The 23,783-nt window shown below is 35.3% G+C and overlaps 1 protein-coding gene across 1 annotated transcript; it reads right to left on the bottom strand.

Annotated features, from left to right (window-relative positions):
- Positions 1–21,341: 21,341 nt before the first annotated feature.
- LOC121986590 (zinc finger MYM-type protein 1-like) lies at positions 21,342–23,783 on the bottom strand. The gene has a single exon (XM_042540550.1). The coding sequence runs from the start codon at positions 23,781–23,783 to the stop codon at positions 21,342–21,344; it is 2,442 nt and encodes an 813-aa protein (XP_042396484.1).

Genomic DNA, 23,783 nt, shown 5'->3' with positions numbered 1-23,783 from the left:
CTAGCTTGGAGCCCAAGCTAGGGCCGACCAAACCAAAGTTAGATGGGTCAAGTAGGTGGTTGGCCGTAGCTTGAACCTAAACTTAGGTGGCCGGCCACAATAAAATAAAAGGGATTTTATTTTTTAAAATCTTTCTTATGTGGAAGTCATGATTTAAAAGAGAGTTTTAAAATTAAATCTTTCCTTTTATAAGTGTCTACAAAAGATTAAGAGAAAGATTTGATATCTTTCCTTATTTGTAGTTAAAAGAAAGATTTTAATTTTTTATAAAACTTTTCTTTTTGTAACCATCCTCATGGTTTTAAAAGAGAGTTTTAAAAATTATAAATCTTTCCTTTTATAGTTTCTACAAAGGATTAAGAGAAAGGTTTGATATCTTTCCTTATTTGTAGTTAAAAGGAAGATTTTAATTTTAGAGAAAACTTTCCTTTTTGTAATCATCCACATGTTTTAATAGAGAGATTTTAATTTATAAAAGTTTCCTTTTATAACCAACCATGAAGGGAATTTTTAGAAGAGAAATTTTATTTTAAAAATTTATGGAAACAAATTAGGAAGTTTTAATTTTTGTTTAAAACTTTCCTTGTTTGGAGGACAATGAGGTGGTCGGCCATTAGAGGATTAAAAGGAAATTTTTTATTAAATTTTCCTTTTGATACATTAGCAAGGAATATAAGGAAGTTTTAATTATAAAACTTTCCTTATTTGCCAAGACCAAGCAATATAAAGGAGAGGGTAGAGGTGTCTCACCTCACAACAACATATCTATTATTTCCTCTCCTCTCTTCCTTGGTGTGGCCGGCCCTCATCCTTTCCTCCTTTTCTTTTTCTTCTTCTTTGGCCGGTGGTATCTCATCTCAAGGAGTTCAAGGTGGCCGGATCTTGTTAGAGGAAGAAGGAGAGATAGGAGGCATTGTTTCTTAGCATTCCTTAGAGCTTGGTTGGTGGCCGAAGTTCTTCATCTCTAGGAGATTGTTGGTGGCCGAAACATGGTAGAAAGAAGAAGGTTTTGGTGGAGTCTCATCTTGGTAGATCGTCGCCCACACGATGTCCAAGATAAGAAGAGGAATATAATAGAAGATCGTGAGGTCTATAAGCTACAAAGAAAGGTATAACTAGTTGTCTTATTCCACATCATACTAGTTTTCTTTGTATGGATTTTGAAATACCAAACACAAGAGGCTAACGATTCTAGGTTTCAAATTTATGATTCGATTTTGTGTTTCTTTTGTTTTTTTGATCTTGTGATTTGATTATTCTTAATGGTTAAACGTAGGGTTACTATAAGGAGATTAAATATTGAATTTCATTAAAAGTCTTTGCCTAGGAAGTGGTGGATGCTCCTATAACCAAGAAGGACTAGTGCCTCGCCATGTTTAATCTGAAAGCCGATCTCTGAAATAAATGTTTAATCAAATTTGTAACATGGGTGGATTTGGATTAATAATGTTAAGCATCGTTTGCGATCCAAGTCTAGACCTCTAAGAACAGATAAGTTGAATTTGGAATCAATAATGTTAAGTTCTATTTGTGATTCCAAATTTAATTTCGAAAGAACACAATAGGTTGTTAGGGAAGGTTCGGGACTTGTACAAAATTTTTGTACAGGGGAACCAGTACGATATTCTGAGTAGAAACCAACAATTGGTATCAGAACTAGGGTTTGCCTCTGTGTGTTTGGTTTTCAGTTTAATTATGCACATGTCATACATAATTTATGCAGGATAATAGTAGGATATGCTAACTTTGTGATTGCAGACTCTAACTATTATGGCCTAATGTGTTTGTGTGTGATTGGACCCTCGGACATGTTGAGGGCATTTTATGTGTGTGCATGATTGTATGTATTAAATATAGCAGGAGTTGTATTAGTTTTAGAATTTTACATTTTTTGTTTTGATCTAGATTACATGTACATTCCCTTGTGGAATATAGGATCGATAAATGTAAAATTCTATTTTTGTCACAGATCATATCCTTGCGAGACATGGGACTATTTGAGGACTAGAGGCGCAGCAGAAAAAGAAGCAAGATAGATGCGACAACTAGACCCGATGGTGGTGGCTAAAAAAGAAGGCAGTAGCTAGGGTTGGCAACACACATAGGACAGTGATGGAAGAGGCGATAATAGTTGAAAAATTATATTTCCATATTTATTGCTTTTATTTACTGTGATGTGTGTGATGTGTGCTTGCATGGTTAAAATTCCTCACCTTAAATAACTAAGTGGGAGAGGGATTTTAAATAAATTCTATGGTCTCCATTACTGGTTTGTAAGTGATGCAAACAAACTTACGTGTTGGCTTTGAGTGCCTCCCTCCACAAGGGATGAGTTTGTTTGCGGATCACTAGATCAAACTTCCTTTATGAATTGTTATAGGAAATTATTTAGGAGTGTGTGATCTTCTCCAACTGAAGGGGCACAATCCTATTTAATGGACTAAGTATCAAGTAATAGTATACACTTAGGCGCATTTAATAGTATCCTCCCCAACGGAGTCACTGATATTATTTGTGTGACCAAAGGAATACCAACTATTAATTTGTCATAAAGCTAGGCAAAGCCCCCTCTTACAAACAATTGAATTTGTATACATCCACACTAACGTGGCATACAAAATTCATGGGGATTTTAAGGTGTTGGTCTTGATCAAATATTTTTGTGATTCTTAGGATTTCAAATATTTTTCAATCCCCTAGCTGTTATACTATAGAATAGACTTAGTAGTCACAATTATAATGATTGGAAATAGAACTTGGACACTAAGGTAGACTGTCCTCTCAAAATTGAGAACAATAAAGGTGTATCTTATTCATTAGTTGTTGAAACATGTTTAGTGGTGTTATCTACCGGTACCTAGTGTGTAGATACGAGAGCTACTGATCATGTCTGCAATTCATTGCAGGGGTTCCAGGAAACCCGACAACTATATGAAGGGAAAATCACCGTCTACATGGGCACTGCTACAAAAGTAGCAGCGGTTGCAGTGGGAGATGTTTATCATATGATAGGAATAAAACATGGATTTTAAGAAATTATCTTTACGTAGCAAGTTTAGAAAGAACTTCATTTCAGTTTCTAAACTATTCAAAGAACTTGATATTCTATCTCTTTTGATAACAAAGTTGTTATCAAGAAAAATAGGGAAGTTATCTGTTCTAGTACATTGGTTGACAATTTATAATCCAATAACTCCCACGATGCAACAAATGGAAATTAATAACACATCTTCTAACTCTAATAAGAGAAAGCAACATTTGAAAATGAATCAATCATATCTTTGGCACCTAAGGCTATGTCATGTTAACTTGAGTAGGATTCAAAGGATAATAGCCGATGAACTTTTAGGTTCATTGGTGGTGGAAAACTTTCCAACCTGCAAATCTTACTTGGAAGAAAAAATGACCAAGAGGCTTTTAAAGTCTAAGGGGTATAGAGCCAAAGATGTGTTGGAATTGGTTCATTCTGATTTGTGTGGACCTATGACTATCCAGACAAGAGGTGGTTTCGAATATTTTATCTCTTTTATAGATGATTATTCGAGATATGGGTACATTTACTTGATGTGCCGCAAGTCTAAGTGCTTTGATAAGTTCAAATAATACAAGGCTGATGTGGAGAAACATCAAGATAAAAGTATCAAGACACTACGGTAAGATTGTAGTGGCGAGTTCCTCTTAGGAGAGTTTAGGAGTCATTTATCAGAAGTCGATATTCAATCCAAACTGACTACACCTGGTACACCCCAACAGAATGGTGTGATAGAACGAAGGCATAGGACTCTTATGGAAATGGTTAGATCAATGATGAGTTATTCAGAATTACCAAATTCATTTTGGGGCTATACTCTGGAAACGGCAATGAACATAGTGTTGGATCGTGAGGAATCGATAGAGGGGGGTGAATATCGAAAAATGTTCGAAACGAGTAAGCGCAGCGGAAAAGTATAATAGAAGGACAATGCTAACACAAGTTCTTTTTACTTGGTTCGGAGCTTATGTCGACTCCTACTCCAAGGCCCGTACTCGTTGAGTACTTTCGTTGGGCAATCCACTAGCAGTTCGAATAATGTATTACAATGATTAAGTACAGAAAAGTTAGAAGCAGAATACCGACAAATGTAACAGAATAAGAAAAGAATGGAACTTGTCGGAGCAGAGTCACAGCGTTGCAGGAGCGCAAGAGAGCATATCGTCAATTCAGAGTTCTTGTTGAAGCTCCACCCCTGCCCCTTCTTTTATATGAAGCTCGGGGCACCCCGGATCCCTTCCAGGCGCCTTGGTGAGACGTGGCAGGTCCAACCAGTGAGCTCCATGTGGCGACGATGCGTTTGGATAAAATTCGCCTCCCGGGCGCCCGGACCACCTTTTTCCAGGGAGCACATTTCCTGCAAAACAAGGTTAGTCCGAAACAAATATATAAATTATAACCTACAAAACAGAGTGTTAGTTCAGTTTATAGTTTAGCAAAAAGAGTATGACTTAGATTCCGTCTTTTCGAGACCGGAATCTAGTCACGATCTCGACTTAGATATCCGAAATGGGTCTAAGTCGGATCGACACCTAATGTTCCCTTCCCGGGAACGTGTCCTCACAGTCACTCCCTTCCAGTGACTTACCTTTACTCACCCGCCAGATGTCCGGTTAGCCCTTCGACCCGTCTGGACTTCTCGCCAAGCGTCCGGTTAGCCCGTCGACCCGCTTGGACTTCTCACCAGCTATCCGGTCAACCCGTCCACCTAGCTGGACTTCTCGCCAAGCGTCCGGTCAGCCCGTCGACCGCTTGGACTTCTTGTCAGACATCCGGTCAGCCCGTCGACCTGTCTGGACATCGTCTGCACACTCGATCAGAGTGTTAGATCACGACAAACCTAACTTAACCCGATTTGTCATTCATCAAAACCTGAGTTAGACCGTTAGTGCTAACTGCACCAACAATCTCCCCCTTTTTGATGGAATGACAACCTGGTTAAGTTAGTAAAAAATATGCGAGTAAAAAGCTAAACATTTTGTTCTAGCATGAGGTTTAAGTTAGTTTTTAATTTTAATTTTAATTTTCTAACTTAACCACCTATCCCTCCCCCTTTCACATTCATCAAACAGGGATATAATTTAAACATTTAAGAACACAGAACACATAAAAAATCTGTAAGGAATGATGTCAAGTTATCTTGGGGGAGTTTTTTAAAAAGTTTTAGCTTTTGGAAAAATAGCTAAGTTTTGAAAGAGTAGCCAATTTTAAAGGATCATTTACAAATTTAATTTTCAAAAATGACTTTTACAAACTCAAAAGAGAATTTTCTAATCAGAAATTTGAAAAGCTAATTTTCTAATATAAGTGTATAAGTTTCAAATTTTAGGATCAAGGTAAATTTTCAAAATATGTTTCAATTTTGAAGTATTTTTCAAACATAAGTTTTGAAGATTAAAATTTTAAGGCTAAGTTTTTCAAAACTTAAAATTAAAATTTTTCAAAGCTAAAGATATTTACTTTTCAAAACTGATTGAAACTAAGTTTGAAAAAAAATCTTAGTTTATAAAATCTTAATTGAAGAATTTAGTTTTATAAAGGCTAGTTTTAAAAATATTTGAAACACAAGATTTCAAAAATTAAGTTTGAAAACTTTTCTTTTCAAGACTTATTAAGTTTGTAAAAACTTTAAATTTGAAACCAAAATTCAATTTGAATAAAAAATATTAGAAATGATATTATGTTTAAGGTGGAGAAAATAATTTTGGTGTTAAGTGTTGATTTAATCCTCCTCCTATACCTGACATCTAAAATAGTTGTCTAACCAATTAGGTACTTACTGACTATCAGAAGATTGTAGCTTTCACTTGGTTAGTCAAGTTAAGTTCATTGTGATCAGTTAGCATTTGACTAAACTAAATAACTTAACTTGATTAATGTATGTTTTGTATTTAACGCACAGACTTATATCAATGCACTGATATAAGCATCTTAAGTCCAGGCAATTGGCCTATACATCTCACCCCTTTCTATGTTTGTCAATCACAAGCAAGGTAATCCTAGGGTGTCGGTGAGATGCTCAAGTACTAGTCCTGGGGGAACATGATTTCTAAAGGGATTTTTCTAGTCTAAAGCTAAAGTTGTTTTGAAATTCTAAAAGTAGGAAGGTTTTGAAAAAAATAAAACAATTTTAACCTAGAATTTAAAACAATTTTGAATTTTGAAAATCCTAGTCTATTAAATTAGAGTATAACCAATCATATCTGAAAATGAAGATCAATAGAATAATATGTACTACAAAAAGCTGTAATAGTGTCATAACAATGCTATGTAATAATCACGACTACTAAGACGATGACGGAGGTGGTCCGGAACCCATCGACCGAAGCAGTGCCAATATCTCAGTGTGTCGAGTCCGGTCATCCTCTCGTAGGTCTCGTCGCAGGTCGGAGATCTCCTGCCGCACATCTCGCCGTAAATCAGAGACCTCCTGCCGCACCTCTCGTCGGAGATCGGAGACCTCTCGCCGTATGTCTCGGTGAAACTCGGAGGACTCTTGCTGGAGGCTCGACATAGCTCTCTCGAGTCCGGATACTCGATCGGCTAGAGTACGAGGAGCGGGACATGGGGCTTGAGCTGGCACTGGGGCAGGAGCTGCCTCGTCAGGAAATAGCGCGAGAAAAAACTCATCTGCCTCCTCCTGTTGTGCATCCGGGTCAGGCTGGTGTTGTGCCCCCCTCTGCCAAGTCATGATACCCTCACCATCTATATGAATACTAGCTAGGGAGAAGTTCCTAGCTCCTATAACGTCAAACTCGGTCATATAGCAGATGTCACCTCTAGTGACATCAATGTCCAAAGAGGACATATATGTTGTTAGAATGTAACAGTAGAGCATATGAACTCGCCCACTCATCACATATCCGGCCGAGTAAATAATGGTGGAGAAGATATGTAGGCTAATATCATTGTCTAGCCTATGACACAGGGCATAGAGGAGAAAAGAATGGAATGGGCGCATCATCGCGATGTCGCGAGTGCTCAGTGGTAGAATGCAAAAGACTAAGACCCTATAAAGGGCGTAGTCCTGGACTCGAAGGGTAACTGACCTAAACTGGGTCACTGTGGGTACTCGCTCGCCCCCGAAAAAATACGAATAAATCGTATCAAGAGTGATATACGAGTAGGGATCTCCAAAGGGTAGCTCCCTGGGAGGATAGCACTGAAAGGGACAGGTAGACTCTCGTAACTCCAAAAACTCTCGGATGGCAGTAGGGGACAACGTGATATCAGTCCCAGCTGCCCTAGTAGTATAGGTAAAGTCGTCTACTTTTACTAGGTTGTTATAAAATTCTGCACACAAACTTATGTTTACTGGACTAGTACATTCAACAAGGTTCTGAAGATTGCAGTGGTTTATGGCCTCTATAGCAGGAATGCAAGAGCGTGAAAAGAACGCTCTATCTATACATTTGGTCCTAATGGTCATGTAGATGGTTGACTCAAACTTATTCCTAAGCTCATCAGTGGGAAACCTAGGATCAACACTAGGAGTAGAGGGTCCAGCACCAGATTTAGAACGTTTCCTAAATTATATAACAAAGTTATACTAATTAAAGAAAACAAACATGCAATAATATTCTTAAACTTTAAATAGAAGACAAGAATTTTACCGAGGAACCATTGCTAAAATATTTTTAGAACTGACAGCCTCGGTTGATTCGCGACCGCGTATTAACCGTAGAACGAGAGAAAATTTTAACTTTGAATGCTTTCATAGTAAAGCTTAGAAGAAGTTTGAACGAAAGCTTGGGAGAGGAGGTGCAAGGGTAGGGGGCACCCCTGCCCCCATATATATAGGGGAGTCCGGGCGCCCGGACCTATTCCGAGCGCCTGGGGTCAAGTGGGGCGGGGCGCCCGGATCCCCTCCGGGCGCCCCGAATTCGTATACCAGGGGTGCCCGCTCCTGGTTTTTGACTCTGGTATTATTTTTTTTTAAAGAGTTTTTTAAAAACTTTAAGTTAAGTTTAATAATTAAAATAAATTTTTAAGTTAAAAGAATTTAAGTTTTAATTTTTAAAATAATTTTTAAGTTTAAAAATTTATGTTTTAATTTTTAAAATAATTTTTAAGTTAAAAAATTTAAGTTTTAATCTTTTAAAATAATTTTTAAGTTAAAAAAAATGTTTTAATTTTTAAATAAAAATTTAATTTTTAATTTTTAAAATAATTTTTAAGTTAAAAATTTTAAGTTTTAAATTTTAAAATAATTTTTAAGCTAAAAAAATAAGTTTTAATTTTTAAATAAAAATTTAAGTTTTAATTTTTAAAATAATTTTTAAGTTAAAAAATTTAAGTTTTAATTTTTTAAAATAATTTTTAAGTTAAAAAAAAGTTTTCATTTTTTAAAATAATTTTTAAGTTAAAAAATTTAAGTTTTAATTTTTTAAAATAATTTTTAATTTAAAAAATTTAAGTTTTAATTTTTAAAATAATTTTTAAGTTAAAAAAATAAGTTTTAATTTTTTAAAATAATTTTTAAGTTAAAAAAATTATGTTTTAATTTTTTAAAATAATTTTTAAGTTAAAAAATTTAAGTTTTAATTTTTTTAAAAAAAATTAAGTTAAAAAAATAAGTTTTAATTTTTTAAAATAATTTTTAAGTTAAAAAATTTAAGTTTTAATTTTTTAAAATAATTTTTAAGTTAAAAAAAATTATGATTAATTTTAATTTAATTTTATTCTTATTTTAATTTAATTTTAGTTTTAATTCAATTTAAATTTTAATTTTTGTTTTAATTCAATTTTAATTTAATTTAATTTTAGTTTTAATTTAGTTTTAATTTTATGTCTTTAGTCATCTCACCCGATCTATGTTTCCAATCAGGGAATCCTATAATTTTGTGAGATGAATTAGATTCAATTTTAGAGTTTGTTTTTAACTTGTGTTAGATTCAGGTTTAGCTTTGGGTTCAACAAATAGGTGTTCTCTGGATAAACTTCTGGGCTATGGTGAGTCACTCGGACATCATTAAAGTAACCATGCCTTTGAGGTTTTCCAAATAGTCCTATCCACTGGACTTAGTATAAAACCTTGGTCTAACTGGTTAGGATCCATAAATGGTAGTTTCGGTCAGTTCCACTTAGCCAAATGCACCAGGTCGAAGTCATATCTTCCTAGACATGCATAGACTAAGCTTCCCTAACGTACTATCATCCAAAATTTCACCAGTACCATTTTTCAAGTTAAACTTGAACCATTTTTAACTAATCCTAATTACCCTGTCGGGTAGGTTGGTTAGGGTTACCCTGCAGGGTAGGTTAGTTTTGGAGGTGCTAGCTATTCTAGAGTCTCCCCCTAAATTAATGACCATTTAATTTAATTTTGTTCTCTGTTTATGTCTATTTCTTTTATAATTATATTTTACTTGATGATAGTTTACATTTTGTTGAGTTTTAATATGTTTAGATTTTAAACTTTTTGGTTCAGGTTTGTATTCTGGTTTATTTGTTTTATGTAATATATTTTATCTCTAGGGATATAATATTGGTTGGGTCCTATTTGCGTGGTCAAACACGCTTTCGGAACCCAGGCTTTATTCGTTGGTTTGAATTGGGTTATTAATGATTTAAATGTTTTATTTGATTTCGACTTATATCCGAGTCCGTTTTTATTATAACATGATTTTTTATTATGTAGTATTAAGTCTAAATTTTTTGATCTAGTAGTAAATTTTTCTAACATAATTTTTTAATTATTAATTTATAATTTTAAAGATGAATTCTCCTCCTCAAGTGTTAGATCTTGAGTTGGTTTATTATTTACAAATTGATCCTTGAGGATTTGATTTTCCTCAAGGAGAAATTTGTTTTCATTTTCTAACTTAACTAATTTATTATTTAAGCATGAAATAATTTTTAAAAAAAATCTGGCTTAAGTTTAGTAATACCTCTTCGGAACCTTCGGAAACGAGTACGGACTTGTGGCTTGATTCGGGTTCGGACCCGTCTTCCGATTCATCTTCCGACTCTACTTTGCGGGCCATCAGCGCGAGGTGGCTCTGGTGCTTTTGATCTTCTGCTTCGGATTCTTCCGAGGAGGAGTCGTCCCACGTCGTTTTGAGGGCCTTCTTTTTGGTCGACTTCGGTTTGTCGATCTTTAATCTCGGGCACTCGTTCTTGTAGTGACCCTTCTTGTTGCATCCGAAGCACGTCACGCTCCTCGATTCGGTTGGAGAATTGATCTTTTGAAGGTCCTTCTTGCTGAAGCTTCTTTTCCTCCTGGTGAACATCTTCCTTACCAGGTTCACCAGGTGTTCTTCATCTTCCGAGTTCTGGTCAGAATCTTCTTCCGATTCAGACTTGTTCTTCTTTTCTTTTGAGGAACTTGCAAATAAAGCTACACCTTTCTCGACCCCGGCGTTAGTTTGCTCATGCAGTTCTAATTCACAGAAAAGCTCATCTAATTTTAATTTAGATAGTTTTTTAGAGATCTTGTAGGCATCTATGATAGATACCCACAAGTTGTTGCGTGGAAAGGTGTTTAGGGCATACCTTATTAAGTCCCGGTTCTCCATTTGGTGCCCTATTATGTGGAGTCTGTTGAGAATGTCTTTAATTCTTGCGTGGAGTTGGCTTGCCATTTCTCCTTCCTGCATTTTTATGTTAAAAATTCTATTTAAGAGCAAGTCTCGTTTTGTTACCTTAGCGTCACTCGTTCCTTCGTGCAACTCGATCAGTTTGTCCCACAGCTCTTTGATGTTTTTATGTGGTCCGACCCGATTTAGTTCTTCTCTAGTCAATCCGCACTGTAGGGTGTTGATTGCCTTATTTTCTGTCGATGCCTTCTTCTTTAGGTATGATGTCCAATCTTCTGGATCCAGTAGATTCCCGAAACTGTCTACTGGTATTTTGTAGGGTCTGGTGACGCTCATCCACTGGTCAAAGTCTGTCTTGAGGTACACTTCCATTCGCTTCTTCCAGTATGGGAAATCATCCCCGTTGAAGAGGGGAGGTCGCACTGTGCTGAAGCCCTTGATCTGCGACATTTTAAATCTACACACAAAAATATAGAGAGATTCCAAGACTTGGTCTTGGATTAGTAGTGCGGGAAGAATTAAATAAAAATAACTAAATTGGTGTTGCACCAATTTATATTAAATTACGACGGAAAGAAACTTCCAAAAAGGTAATAATACCAGTTTGGATCTTTACGAAAAATTGAAATCTGAAAAAAAACAAAAAAAAACAAATCACCCCCTTGTCTGATTGGTGGTTGCACCAAATCAGAGCGGCACCTGCTCTGATACCACTTGTTGGATCGTGAGGAATCGATAGGGGGGGTGAATATCGAAAAACATTCGAAACGAGTAAGCGCAGCGGAAAAGTATAACAGAAGGACAATGCTAACACAGGTTCTTTTTACTTGGTTCGGAACCTTTGTCGACTCCTACTCCAAGGCCCGTACTCGTTGAGTACTTTCGTTGGGCAATCCATTAGCAATTCGAATAATGTATTACAATGATTAAGTACAAAAAGCTAGAAGCAGAATACCGACAAATGTAACAAAATAAGAAAAGAATGGAACTTGTCGGAGCAGAGTCACAGCGTTGCAGGAGCGCAAGAGAGCAGATCGTCAATTCAAAGTTGTTGTTGAAGCTCCACCCCTGCCCCTTCTTTTATATGAAGCTCGGGGTGCCCTGGATCCCTTCCGGGCGCCCTGGTGAGACGTGGCAGGCCCAACCAGTGAGCTCCACGTGGCGACGACGCGTTTGGATAAAATTCGCCTCCTGGGCGCCCGGACCACCTTTTTCCAGGGAGCACCTCTCCTGCAAAACAAGGTTAGTCCGAGGAAAATATATAAATTATAACCTGCAAAACAGAGTGTTAGTTCAGTTTATAGTTTAGCAAAAAGAGTATGACTTAGATTCCGTCTTTCCGAGACTGGAATCTAGTCACGATCTCGACTTAGATATCCGAAATGGGTCTAAGCCAGATCGACGCCTAATGTTCCCTTCCCGGGAACGCGTCCTCACAGTCACTCCCGTCTAGTGACTTACCTTTACTCACCTGCTAGACGTCCGGTCAGCCCTTCGACCCATCTGGACTTCTCGCCAAGCGTCCGGTCAGCCCGTCGACCCGCTTGGACTTCTCGCCAGCTATCCGGTCAACCCGTCGACCTAGCTGGACTTCTCGCCAAGCGTCCGGTCAGCCCGTCGACCCGCTTGGACTTCTTGTCAGACATCCGGTCAGCCCGTCGACCTGTCTAGACTTCATCTGCACACTCGATCAGAGTGTTAGATCACGACAAACCTAACTTAACCCGATTTGTAATTCATCAAAATCTGAGTTAGACCGTTAGTGCAAATCGCACCAACACATAGTACCTTCTAAAGTCAGAACCCTCTACTGCCATAGAATTGTGGAATGTGTGTAAGCCTAGTCTGAAACATATTCGGATTTGGGGTAGTCTAGCACATGTGCTGAAGGGAGACACTGATAAGTTAGATAGGAGTTCACTTGTTTGTGGGTTATCCTAGAGAAACGAAAGGAGGTTTATAGTCCTAAAATTCAGAAGGTTATTGTTGGCACCAATGCCCGATTTTTAGAAGAGGACTATGTTATGAACCACAAGCTCATGAGTAAAATTGTTCTTAAGGAAATAATAAAGGGCACGTCTAATCTAGTACCAACAGTATAAGATGAGATACCACAGGAAACTGTAAAATGTGTCATAAATGATATACAATTACAGACAGTACCTCGTTATAGTGGGAGGGTTGTTAGGCAACCTAAAAGATTCATGTTTTGGGAGAGTCTTTGGACTTGATCCCTGATGAACATGAACCTGATCCCCGGACATATGAAGAAGCACTCCAAGATAAAGATGCAGCATCTTGGCAAAGTGCAATGAACTCTGAAATAGAATCTATGTATTCTAAACAGGGCTGGGAGTTTGTAGAACCACCAAATGGTACAAAAACCATTGGATGTAAATCAGTCTACAATAGAACAAGAAGGACAGACAGGAAGGTGGAAACTTTCAAAGCAAGGCTTGTTGAAAAAGGGTATCGATAATGAGGAAACCTTTTCACCGGTAGTCATGCTTAAGTCTATCCAGATTCTTTTATCTATTGCTGCTCATATGGATTATGAGATTTGGCAAATGGATGTCAAGACAATTTTCCTTAATGGAAGTCTTGAAGAAAACATCCATAGAATCTATGTATTCTAAACAGGGCTGGGAGTTTGTAGAACCACCAAATGGTACAAAAACCATTGGATGTAAATCAGTCTACAATAGAACAAGAAGGACAGACAGGAAGGTGGAAACTTTCAAAGCAAGGCTTGTTGAAAAAGGGTATCGATAATGAGGAAACATTTTCACCGGTAGTCATGCTTAAGTCTATCCAGATTCTTTTATCTATTGCTGCTCATATGGATTATGAGATTTGGCAAATGGATGTCAAGACAATTTTCCTTAATGGAAGTCTTGAAGAAAACATCCATATAAAGCACCCAGAGGGGTTTATCGCAAAGGGCTAAGAGCATCTAGTATGTAAGCTCAATCAATCTATTTATGGACTGAAGCAAAGCTTCAAGGTCTTGGAACATCCAGTTTAATAAAGTAATCCAAACCTATGGATTTATTCAGTGTCTGGATGAGTCTTATGAAGTGTGATGGAAACGTGGTGGTATTTCTTATACTATACGTAGATGACATTTTTGATAGTTGGAAACAATATCAAAGTGTTGTCGGAGTAAGGGTATGGTTGTCCAAACAATTCGATATGAAAGACTTGTGAGAATGTACACATATTCTTGGGATCAAAGTAATAAGGGATCGCAAGAAAAGAATGTTGTGCTTTTCCCAAGCTTCATATATCGATACGATCCTAGTTCATTTTAGCATACAAGACTCCAAGAAAAGTTTTCTACCTTTTAGGCATGGAGTATCTTTATCTAAAGAGATGTCTCCGAAGACATCAAAAGAGATAGAAGAAATGAAGGCAGTTCCTTATGCCACAACTGTAGGAAGTCAAATGTATGCTATATACGAGACCGGATATCTGTTTTACCGTGGGCATAGTTAGCAGATATCAAAGTAATCCAGGACAAGGACATTGGATTGTCGTAAATCATATATTAAAGTACCTTAGAAAGACTAGAGATTATATGCTGGTTTACCAAATAGATTATTTACTCCCTGTGGGTTACACGGATTCAGAATTCCAATCTGAAAGAGACAATAGTAAGTCAATTTGTGTTTACTTTAGGAGGTGAAGCCATGACTATGGAGGAGTGTTAAACAAAGGTGCTTTTTCGGACTCCACTATGGAAGCTGAGTATATGGCAACCTCTGAGGCAGCCATAGAAGCTATATGGCTCAGAAACTTCATGATAGGCTTAGATATGATTCCTGGTTTGCCCAAAATTATTACAGTGTATTGTGATAATAAGTTGTGTAGTAGCAAACTCGAAGGAACTACGAACCCATAAGGCAAGTAAACACATAGAGCGCAAGTACCACCCAATATGAGATATCGTATAACGAGGAAATGTTGTTGTCGCCTAGATTGCATCAGATGACAACCTGGAAGATCCTTTCACTAAGGCCCTCAAGGCAAAAGCTTTTGATGGACATGTTGAGGGGTTGGGAATCAGATGTATGGCAGGATGAATGACAGTATAGTGTTTTAGTATGAGTGGGAGATTGTTGGAATGTATACTAAAAGCCTAACTTTTTGTATAAACATTTATTTAGAAATAAGAATCACATTGGTCAAATGTCTACATTTATATGCTAAGTGTAATTGTTCAATTAATATATATTGTAGATAACATGGTGTGTGGTGTCACACACAGAAGATCATGATATCAGTTTCTTATAAATTATAAACAGTAACTCACGACTAGGATGGATAGGAACAAACCATTGGAATAGTCATAGTGCAATTTGGTATTAGTGTATCTTGACTATAAAATTACACTAATACACTCTGAGCGTATTGAGCAGGACCATTTAAGGTAGTTTCTTTTTATACTGACTGCATAAAAGAATAAGACCTTTGTTATTATGGACGTGTGTGCTCTTAATCCTGATATAATAACTAGTACATATATTTAGTATTTATTTCTTTAATTTATCAAAGGGTGTGATTTAGCTCAATAAATCAATAGGCCCGATAAGTTGGAAAATAATATTACTTATAGTGTGTGTTGTTGATTATAGAAGGAAACTATGTCCTAGGAATCTAGGTTGATGATGTCCCCAAGAGGAGGTCATAAGGATTGTCATGTAAACCCTGTAGGTGGACTTAGTCTGACATGACAATAAGGTTGAGTGGTACTACTCTTGGAGCTAGATATTAATTAAGTAAGTTGTCAGTAACTCATTTAATTAGTGGACATTCGATATCTTAAACACAGAGAGATTAACACACTCATAATAAGAAGGAGCCCATATAGTAATATGGGATAGGTGTAGTAGTTCAATAATAACTCTTTAGTGGTATGAGTTATTATTGATGAACTCGAGCTGGGTGTTTAGGGTGAACACGGGAAGGTCAAGTTCATCGGGAGACCAAAACCAATTCCTCCTCTCGGTCCCTGTCGTAGCCTCTTATTTATAAAGTCTTATACCCAACCATACCCACCTTCTTACCCACCTTAAGGTGGCCGGCCAAGCCTAGCTTGGAGCCCAAGCTAGGGCCGGCCAAACCAAGGTTAGATGGGTCAAGTAGGTGGTCGGCCCTAGCTTGAACCCAAGCTTAGGTAGCCGGCCACAATAAAATAAACGGGATTTTATTTTTTAAAATCTTTTCTTATGTGAAAGTCATGATTTAAAAGAGAGTTTTAAAATTAAATCTTTCCTTTTATAAGTGTCTACAAAAGATTAAGAGAAATATTTGATATCTTTCCTTATTTGTAGTTAAAAGGAAGATTTTAATTTTTGATAAAACTTTCCTTTTTGTAACCATCCTCATGGTTTTAAAAGAGAGTTTTAAAAATTATAAATCTTTCCTTTTATAGTTTCTACAAAGGATTAAGAGAAAGATTTGATATCTTTCCTTATTTGTAGTTAAAAGGAAGATTTTGATTTTAGAGAAAACTTTCCTTTTTATAATCATCCACATGTTTTAATAGAGAGATTTTAATTTATAAAAGTTTCATTTTATAACCAACCATGAAGGGAATTTTTAAAATAGAAATTTTATTTTAAAAATTTCCGGAAACAAATTAGGAAGTTTTAATTTTTTATTAAAGCTTTCCTTATTTGGAGGACAATGAAGTGGCCGTCCATTAGAGGATTAAAAGGAAATTTTTGATTAAATTTTCCTTTTGATACATTGGCAAGGAATATAAGGAAGTTTTAATTACAAAACTTTCCTTATTTGCCAAGACCAAGGAATATAAAAGAGAGGGTAGAGGTGCCTCACCTCACAACAACATATCGATTATTTCCTCTCCTCTCTTCCTTGGTGTGGCAGTCCCTCATCCTCTCCTCCTTTTCTTTTTCTTCTTCTTTGGCCGGCGGCATCTCATCTCAAGGAGTTCAAGGTGGTCGGATCTTGTTAGAGGAAGAAGGAGAGATAGGAGGCATTGTTTCTTAGCATTCCTTGGAGCTTGGTTGGTGGCCGAAGTTCTTCATCTCTAGGAGATTGTTGGTGGCCGAAACTTGGTAGGAAGAAGAAGGTTTTGGTGGAGTCTCGTCTTGGTAGATCGTCACCCACACAACGTCCAAGATAAGAAGAGGAATACAATAGAAGATCGTGAGCTCTATAAGCTACAAAGAAAGGTATAACTAGTTGTCTTATTTCGCATCATACTAGTTTTCTTTGTATGAATTTTGAAATATCAAACACAAGAGACTAACGATTCTAGGTTTCGAATTTATGATTCGATTTTGTGTTCCTTTTGTTTTTTCGATCTTGTGATCTGATTGTTCTTAATGGTTAAACCTAGGGTTACTATAAGGAGATTAAATATTGAATTTCGTTAAAAGGCTTTGTCTAAGAAGTGGTGGATGCTCCCATAACCAAGAAGGCCTAGTGTCTCGCCATGTTTAACCTGGAAGCTGATCCTGAAATAAATATTTAATAAAATTTGTAACATGAGTGGATTTGGATTAATAATGTTAAGCATTGTTTGGGATCCAAGTCTAAACCTCTAAGAACAGATAAGTTAAATTTGGAATCAATAATGTTAAGTTCTGTTTGCGATTCCAAATTTAATTTCTAAAGAACTCAATAGGTTGTTAGGGAAGGTTCGGGACTTGTACAAAATTTTTATACAGGGAAACTAATACGATATTCTGAGTAGCAATTAACATAGTAGAGATGAGTAGGAAAAAAATGATTTCTTTATTATGATTTTTGTCTTGTTTTTGAGGATTAAGTCGTGAATTTTAATGAATTAGCTCCCAAATCTCAATATGAGATGTACCAAACAAAGGACCACATTATTTTATTTGAATCTAAGCTCACAATTTTAATTTGTTAGGATGCCCTGACCTGAGCAACAAATTAGTAGCGTGTTCTGGCCTACTAGCTTTCTTTGAAAAAGTAGAATTCCCAAAAATTTGCTTTCCCTCGGATACATGTAAGTTCCTACTATTTATGAATCTCTGTTCATTGACAGATGGATATGGAGCCATAGAGCACTAATTATGTCTTTGTATCTGTAATGATGATCATACCTTTCCAATTTGGTGAGGCCATATTTACCTTTTGTTTTTATGAACTTATCTTGCTGTGTAGGGAGCCAACCCAGGCGAGGGAGGTGAACTTCCAGGACATAAAGTTATTAGTGATATTGCTGTCATAAGAAATCCTACTAGTGGTGTTGGTCTTATTAATCCTGCACCACACCATGATATATACTCGATTGAAGATCTTGCGCAACATATTTTCGACCTTAAGGTATTTAATCTGCATTACTTGTCCCTTTTCTAGCTCCTTTCAATAAGAACCTATTGTTATTAAAAAATAACAAAAGAAGCATTGTAAGTGTTCTTTGAATCTTTATTCACTAGCACGAAGAGTTTCCAATTTATATATCTCTGACAAGTTGTCAAAAATTCCTCTTGTTTTTTTTTGTAGAATTCAAATCCTGGTGTCAGAATCAATATTAAGCTAGTCTCTGAGGTTGGTGTTGGTGTAATTGCCAGTGGTGTTGTAAAAGGGCATGCCGACTATGTTTTGATACCATTATATTCAGAAGCAAGATCATGGACTGGACATGGTATTGGATCAGAAGGTTATCTCTTCATCAAAAGCTGCTTGCCTATTTATATTGGGGCATCAATTTGTAATTTAAACCATGATGTTGGTACCATGCTTAGCCATGAGGTCTCTAAACTTTATAAACTGGAAGGGTTGCCTACAAATTCAATCCATATTAAGCTATTTGAAATTGCTGGTCAGAGTTTGGGAGCTTTTCTCTACGCTGGAATTACACTTGAGTTTGAAGGTGACAGTAAGGACCAAGTGAATATACTCTTTTTGTAAGGAAAGAAATTATGTTACTAAAAATTAAGTTACTAAATAAATTTTTTATTTCTAGATTGGATTGTTTTACTTGGGTGATATTCATTGTTGAATGTGATATTATAACTGTTTGATTTTTTAGTTTTATAATTGTGTACATAGTATTATAATTTGTGTGTGGTATTATAATTTGTATATGATATTATAATTGTATGTGGTATTATGATTTATGTGTGATTGCTCTTAACTGCAGCACGTGCCACACACTGTGAATAGTCTTAATCGTAGCACGCCGCGCACTACGAATAGTATTAATCATAGTGCCCGTGCGCTGCGAATTGTCTTAATCACAACGCACCGCGCGTTGTGAATTATCTTAATCGCAGTGTGTCGCACGGTGCAAATTTTCTTAATCGCAACAGGCCGCCTACTGCGAATTATCTTAATCGTAACGCATACCGTACGCTGCAAATAATCTTAATTGTAGGGTGCGTTTGGTTCAAGTCATCATGTATAACCTTGGTTATGTGATTACCAGGTAATCACATAACCAAGGTTATAGGAAATAAAACATAACCAAATGTTATTTGGTTCAACTTAGGTAATGTAACAAAAATTTGTGTGTTTGAAGGTTTTAATGAATACCCAAGTTTAATATTTTACCGTATTACCATCAGTTACAAAACCAACTATACATAATAATAATAATATTATTATTATTATTATTATTATTTTATTTATTTTTTAATGTTTTTTTACTTTTCTTTTTCCCGTATATTTTTTTACTTTTTCATGTGTTTTTTATTTTTTAATGTTTTTTATATTTTTATATTATTTATATTTATATTTTTTTATTTTTTTATATTTTTAAATTTTAATTTTTATTTATTTTTTTAATTTTTAATTTTTTTTAAAATTTTAATTTTTTTTTAAATTTTTATAATTTTTTTTACTTTTTTTTTAAATTTTTTAAACTTTTTTAACATTTTTAAAATTTTTATTTTTTATTTTTAAAATTTTTATTTTTTTTAAAATTATTTATTTAAAAAAAAAATAAAATTTTAAGTTTTTTAAAATATTTTTTTATTTTTTTACATTTTTTAATATTATTTTACATTTTTTCTTTTTTTTTCATGTTTTTTCTTATCGAAGGGTATTTTTAGTAAAAAAAATTCGTTAACCCCGGAATCAACAAAAACCTTAGTTTTCTGAGGTTTTCTGATTCCGGGCTGCATGATCCTTTTGCTGACGTGTCGGGCATGAAACATTACTTGGGAATCATCGAATACCTAAACCAAACAAGATTTTTGTTGATAACCTTAAATGGATAACCAAGATTATTAAGAATAATTCCGAATCAAACGTACCCTTAATCATAACGCACAATACATACTATCGATGTTTTATGACTTTTAACAATTTACAATTATGCAGCGTGTAATATGTGTTTCGTATCATTATGCACTACAAAAAAATCACATTTATTGCAGTGTATAAATTTAATGCACTTACCCATTAAAATTTGTCATTTGAGATTGGCAGCCATATGTTGAGGTTACTCCATGATGAGTACATTATTGACAGATACATTTTCATATATACCATTTGGGTGAACTTTTAGATAGTCATGCAATAAATTAAGTCATCAATATTAAATAAATGAATAATATATATCACGTTAATTTGTAATCAGTGAATCTATATCCTCATCAGAAACCAATAGACCAAAAACTAAAAACTTCATAAATAGGTTATGATTGGGGACGTCTATGATTTATCTTAAATTTTGTCGCTCTACGAGGAGTTACATTATGTCATCTTTGATCAGGGGCGGATCTAAGATTTTACATTTGAGGGGGCCATATAATAAAAATTATCTACTCTTTCGAACTCAGAAACTCTCCGAAGGCACTTATCAAGGATCTAAGCACAATCTTAAACACTTGAATGATTAAAAAAGAAAAAAAATGACTAAATTAGTATTTATAGTCCTTAGTTAAGAAATCTAACATAGCATAATATAATCACTGTGTCTATATGAAACTCCATACCATTAGATTACTAATTTGTACTATGCATCCCATAAAGTGCCCATCACTTTCATATTTTTTTAAAATGAATGATGCCACAACATCTACATATTCTATTAACATTATCTAAAATAAACAAAAAGAATAGAAAAACATGTTTACCTTCCCATCCATGCCACATATAGCAACTGAAGCTTCTTCACTGCATGTAAAAGTCATAAAACCAAACCCTCTAGAGTCTGGACCTTCCACTTTCCATATCAATAATGACTCTAGTTGCATAAATACCAGTGAGTATAATGTACTGCAAATATTAAAAAGAAATCAGAAAAACAATCACGGCTTACCATCAACAACTTCATAATTTGTAAATGCTTCTTTTAAACTCAATCCTCAGTGCCAAATGAAAAACCTATAAAGTAACAAGACCGTCATAAGTTGTGTAACAGAAAATCAATAGCAAGGCAATAAGATATTCTAAAATGTATTTTATCAAACCTCCAATAAGAACTTTTGAAGCAGATTTTTTTTAGAACTTGCTAAATTTAATTTACAAAGCAGCAGCAAATAGGAGCGGCAGATTTCCCAAAGCAACAGATTTTATAGACGGATAGGGAGCAAATAGGAATCCAAGATTTTACACCACAGCCAAACTCTCCACCAGATTGTACAGAGCAGTAACGAATAGGAATTAACTACTTCCAACATACCTACAAACTTGCTGAATTTACAGAGCAGTAGATTTTTTTTCAAATAGATGAAATGACATAAAACTAATTGTAAATTAGTCTCATAGTCAAAGATCAAACCATAGACTTAATGTACATTCAATTAAGTATCAAATACAATCCTCTAACTAAAAGGAATTCGACGTTCTTTTAAATTTTCGAAGTCTTCAATGATATCTTCTATGCTTATATCTCTAGCAATTTCTCTCTCAATATATACCATTAATGCATCCGAGAGAAAAGTATCCTCCATTTTGCTCCGAAGTCTTGTTTTCACAATATTCATTGCAGAAAATGATCGTTCTGTAGTAGCAGTGGAAACCGGAAGAGTAAGCACAAGTATAATCACTCTAAAAATGAGGTTGTATGTAACAGATTTGTTAGTCTTCACCAACCATTGACATAATTCTGAAATGGTTGAAAGATTTTTATAGTCGGGTCCTTTGACTACATTATGCTCATAATGCTTTAATTGCATCTCCAATTGCTCTTTTTCATCTCTTGTAAAATCTTGGGCATAAAACTTTTCTACTAATTTACAAATATCCTCAATTTTGAAAGACTCCATCGCATTTTGAGGATTTAAGGCATTACTAAGAATGAGCAATTCCATAGCATCATCACTAAAGCGCCCATTAATTTCTTGCAACTGTGAATCTATAGAAGCATAAAAGAGGTCTACCTGATAATGATGCTCAATGGTGAAATTGTCTTGACGAACGCGGGCTCGTCCTCGTCTATCAATATATGAAGCATTGAAATCAGGAATATCAATATTTCGAAGTTCACAAAAAGATTTCACTTTTGCAAGCAAATCATTCCATTTGTTATCTCGCATATGTTGAAGTAAATTCTTAGTAGATAATACCAGCTCCATTGCATTTATAATATCCTGAGACTTACTTTGTAAAGCCTGACAAAGAATATCTGTGATCCCCATAATCTCATTCATAAGATGCAAGATGAATACAAAATCAAAAGAAGTCATTTCATCATAAACAGATGTTGCATCTGCTCGTTGAGAAGGAAGCCCATCATCCATAACCTTGAGCAATACCGTACACGATGCACTAAACATCTTAATTAGGCCTTTCAATGATCTCAAATGAGAACTCCAGCGTGTATCAGCAGCTCGTTGTAAAGTACCTATTTGATTAAGTCCACGCCCTGTCTCGAGTTCATTTATTGCAATCAAATGTGCAATGTCATCCGCATGAGCATTCTTCAATTCATCATTACGCTTACATGAAGAACCAACAATATTAACTATAAAAGTTAATCTATCAAAAAATTGATGAATAGGTGTCACATTTTTTGATGCTGCAACTAAAGCCAATTGTAACCGATGAGCAAAGCAATGAACATAATAAGCACCTCTACAATCTTTTATAATCAAAGCTTGCAATCCATTAAACTCACCCCTCATATTACTAGCACCATCATAACCTTGACCTCTAATATTTTGAACATCCAAATTATAGTGAGCCAAAGTAGAATATATGGCATTCTTTAAAGTTAAAGCCGTAGTATCAGATACATGAACAAGCCCAAAAAAACGTTCTTGAATGAATCCATTAGTATCAACAAATCTCAATACTATAGACATTTGCTCTCTTTTTGATTCATCTCGAGATTCATCGACAATTATGCAATACTTGGCAACTCCAATTTCTTCACGAATTACATTTTTCACTCTCATGGAAATCACATGAAGTATTTGTTTCTGAATATCATGACTTGTATACTTGGCATTTTTTGGAGCTTTCGCAATTGCTTTTGAAAGTTCGTCATTATACATAGTTAGCACATCCAAAAATTCAAGAAAATTGCCACGATTAGATGAACTAGATTTCTCATCATGGCCCCTAAACGGAATTCCTTGAAGTGCAAGCAACAATACCACATGTATATGAGCTTTTAACCGAAGACGATTAGCTGCGACTTGTTCATCATTAAAATTGTCGAATCTCCTTGATATATGTTGTGGTTGGTTCATCAAATCCTCACATGCCTTTTCAGCATTACGATGGGGTGAAGATACATTATCTTTCCCTATATGGCCTAGGAAAGCACAAGCTTTTCCATTTCGAACTTTCTTCCAATTATCAAATCCATCAACAGTAAATGCAGTTTGATTTGAGCATCCTGATGGCTTGTTGAAGATAAAACATGAAAAACAATATGCCTTATCTTTAGCTGGTGAATACTCCAACCAAGGAAATTGTTCATACCAAGCAGACTGAAATCTTCGAGGGTGCTTAATATTTTTATTTAATGGATATTCTCGAAGAATAGGTTGATATGCCTTCAGATTCAAATAAGCTCGACGAATCTCCTCTCGTTGGTTAGGATGATATTCCCAAATTTGTCGACGCAATCCTGGATCACGCTCTAAAGAATGGAGATCAACCTCTTCTATTTCTGCATGTTTGAATCTTTTAGGGGGGATTTCAGATGGAAGATCATTGTTATTTGATCTTGTTGATGGAGTTATAGGAGTAGCTGGATCATGTTCATTTGCTCTCTTTCTTTGAAAAAACTTATCAATTGTAACAGATTTTCCCAT

The sequence above is a fragment of the Zingiber officinale genome, chromosome 5B (genome assembly GCF_018446385.1).
Source record: "Zingiber officinale cultivar Zhangliang chromosome 5B, Zo_v1.1, whole genome shotgun sequence".
NCBI classification, from domain to species: domain Eukaryota; kingdom Viridiplantae; phylum Streptophyta; class Magnoliopsida; order Zingiberales; family Zingiberaceae; genus Zingiber; species Zingiber officinale.
This window is presented reverse-complemented; position numbering and strand designations above follow the sequence as displayed.

Excerpts from the sequence above, each read along its gene's own strand:
- LOC121986590 (XM_042540550.1), bottom strand. The coding sequence starts at position 23,783 with ATGGGAAAATCTGTTACAATTGATAAGTTTTTTCAAAGAAAGAGAGCA.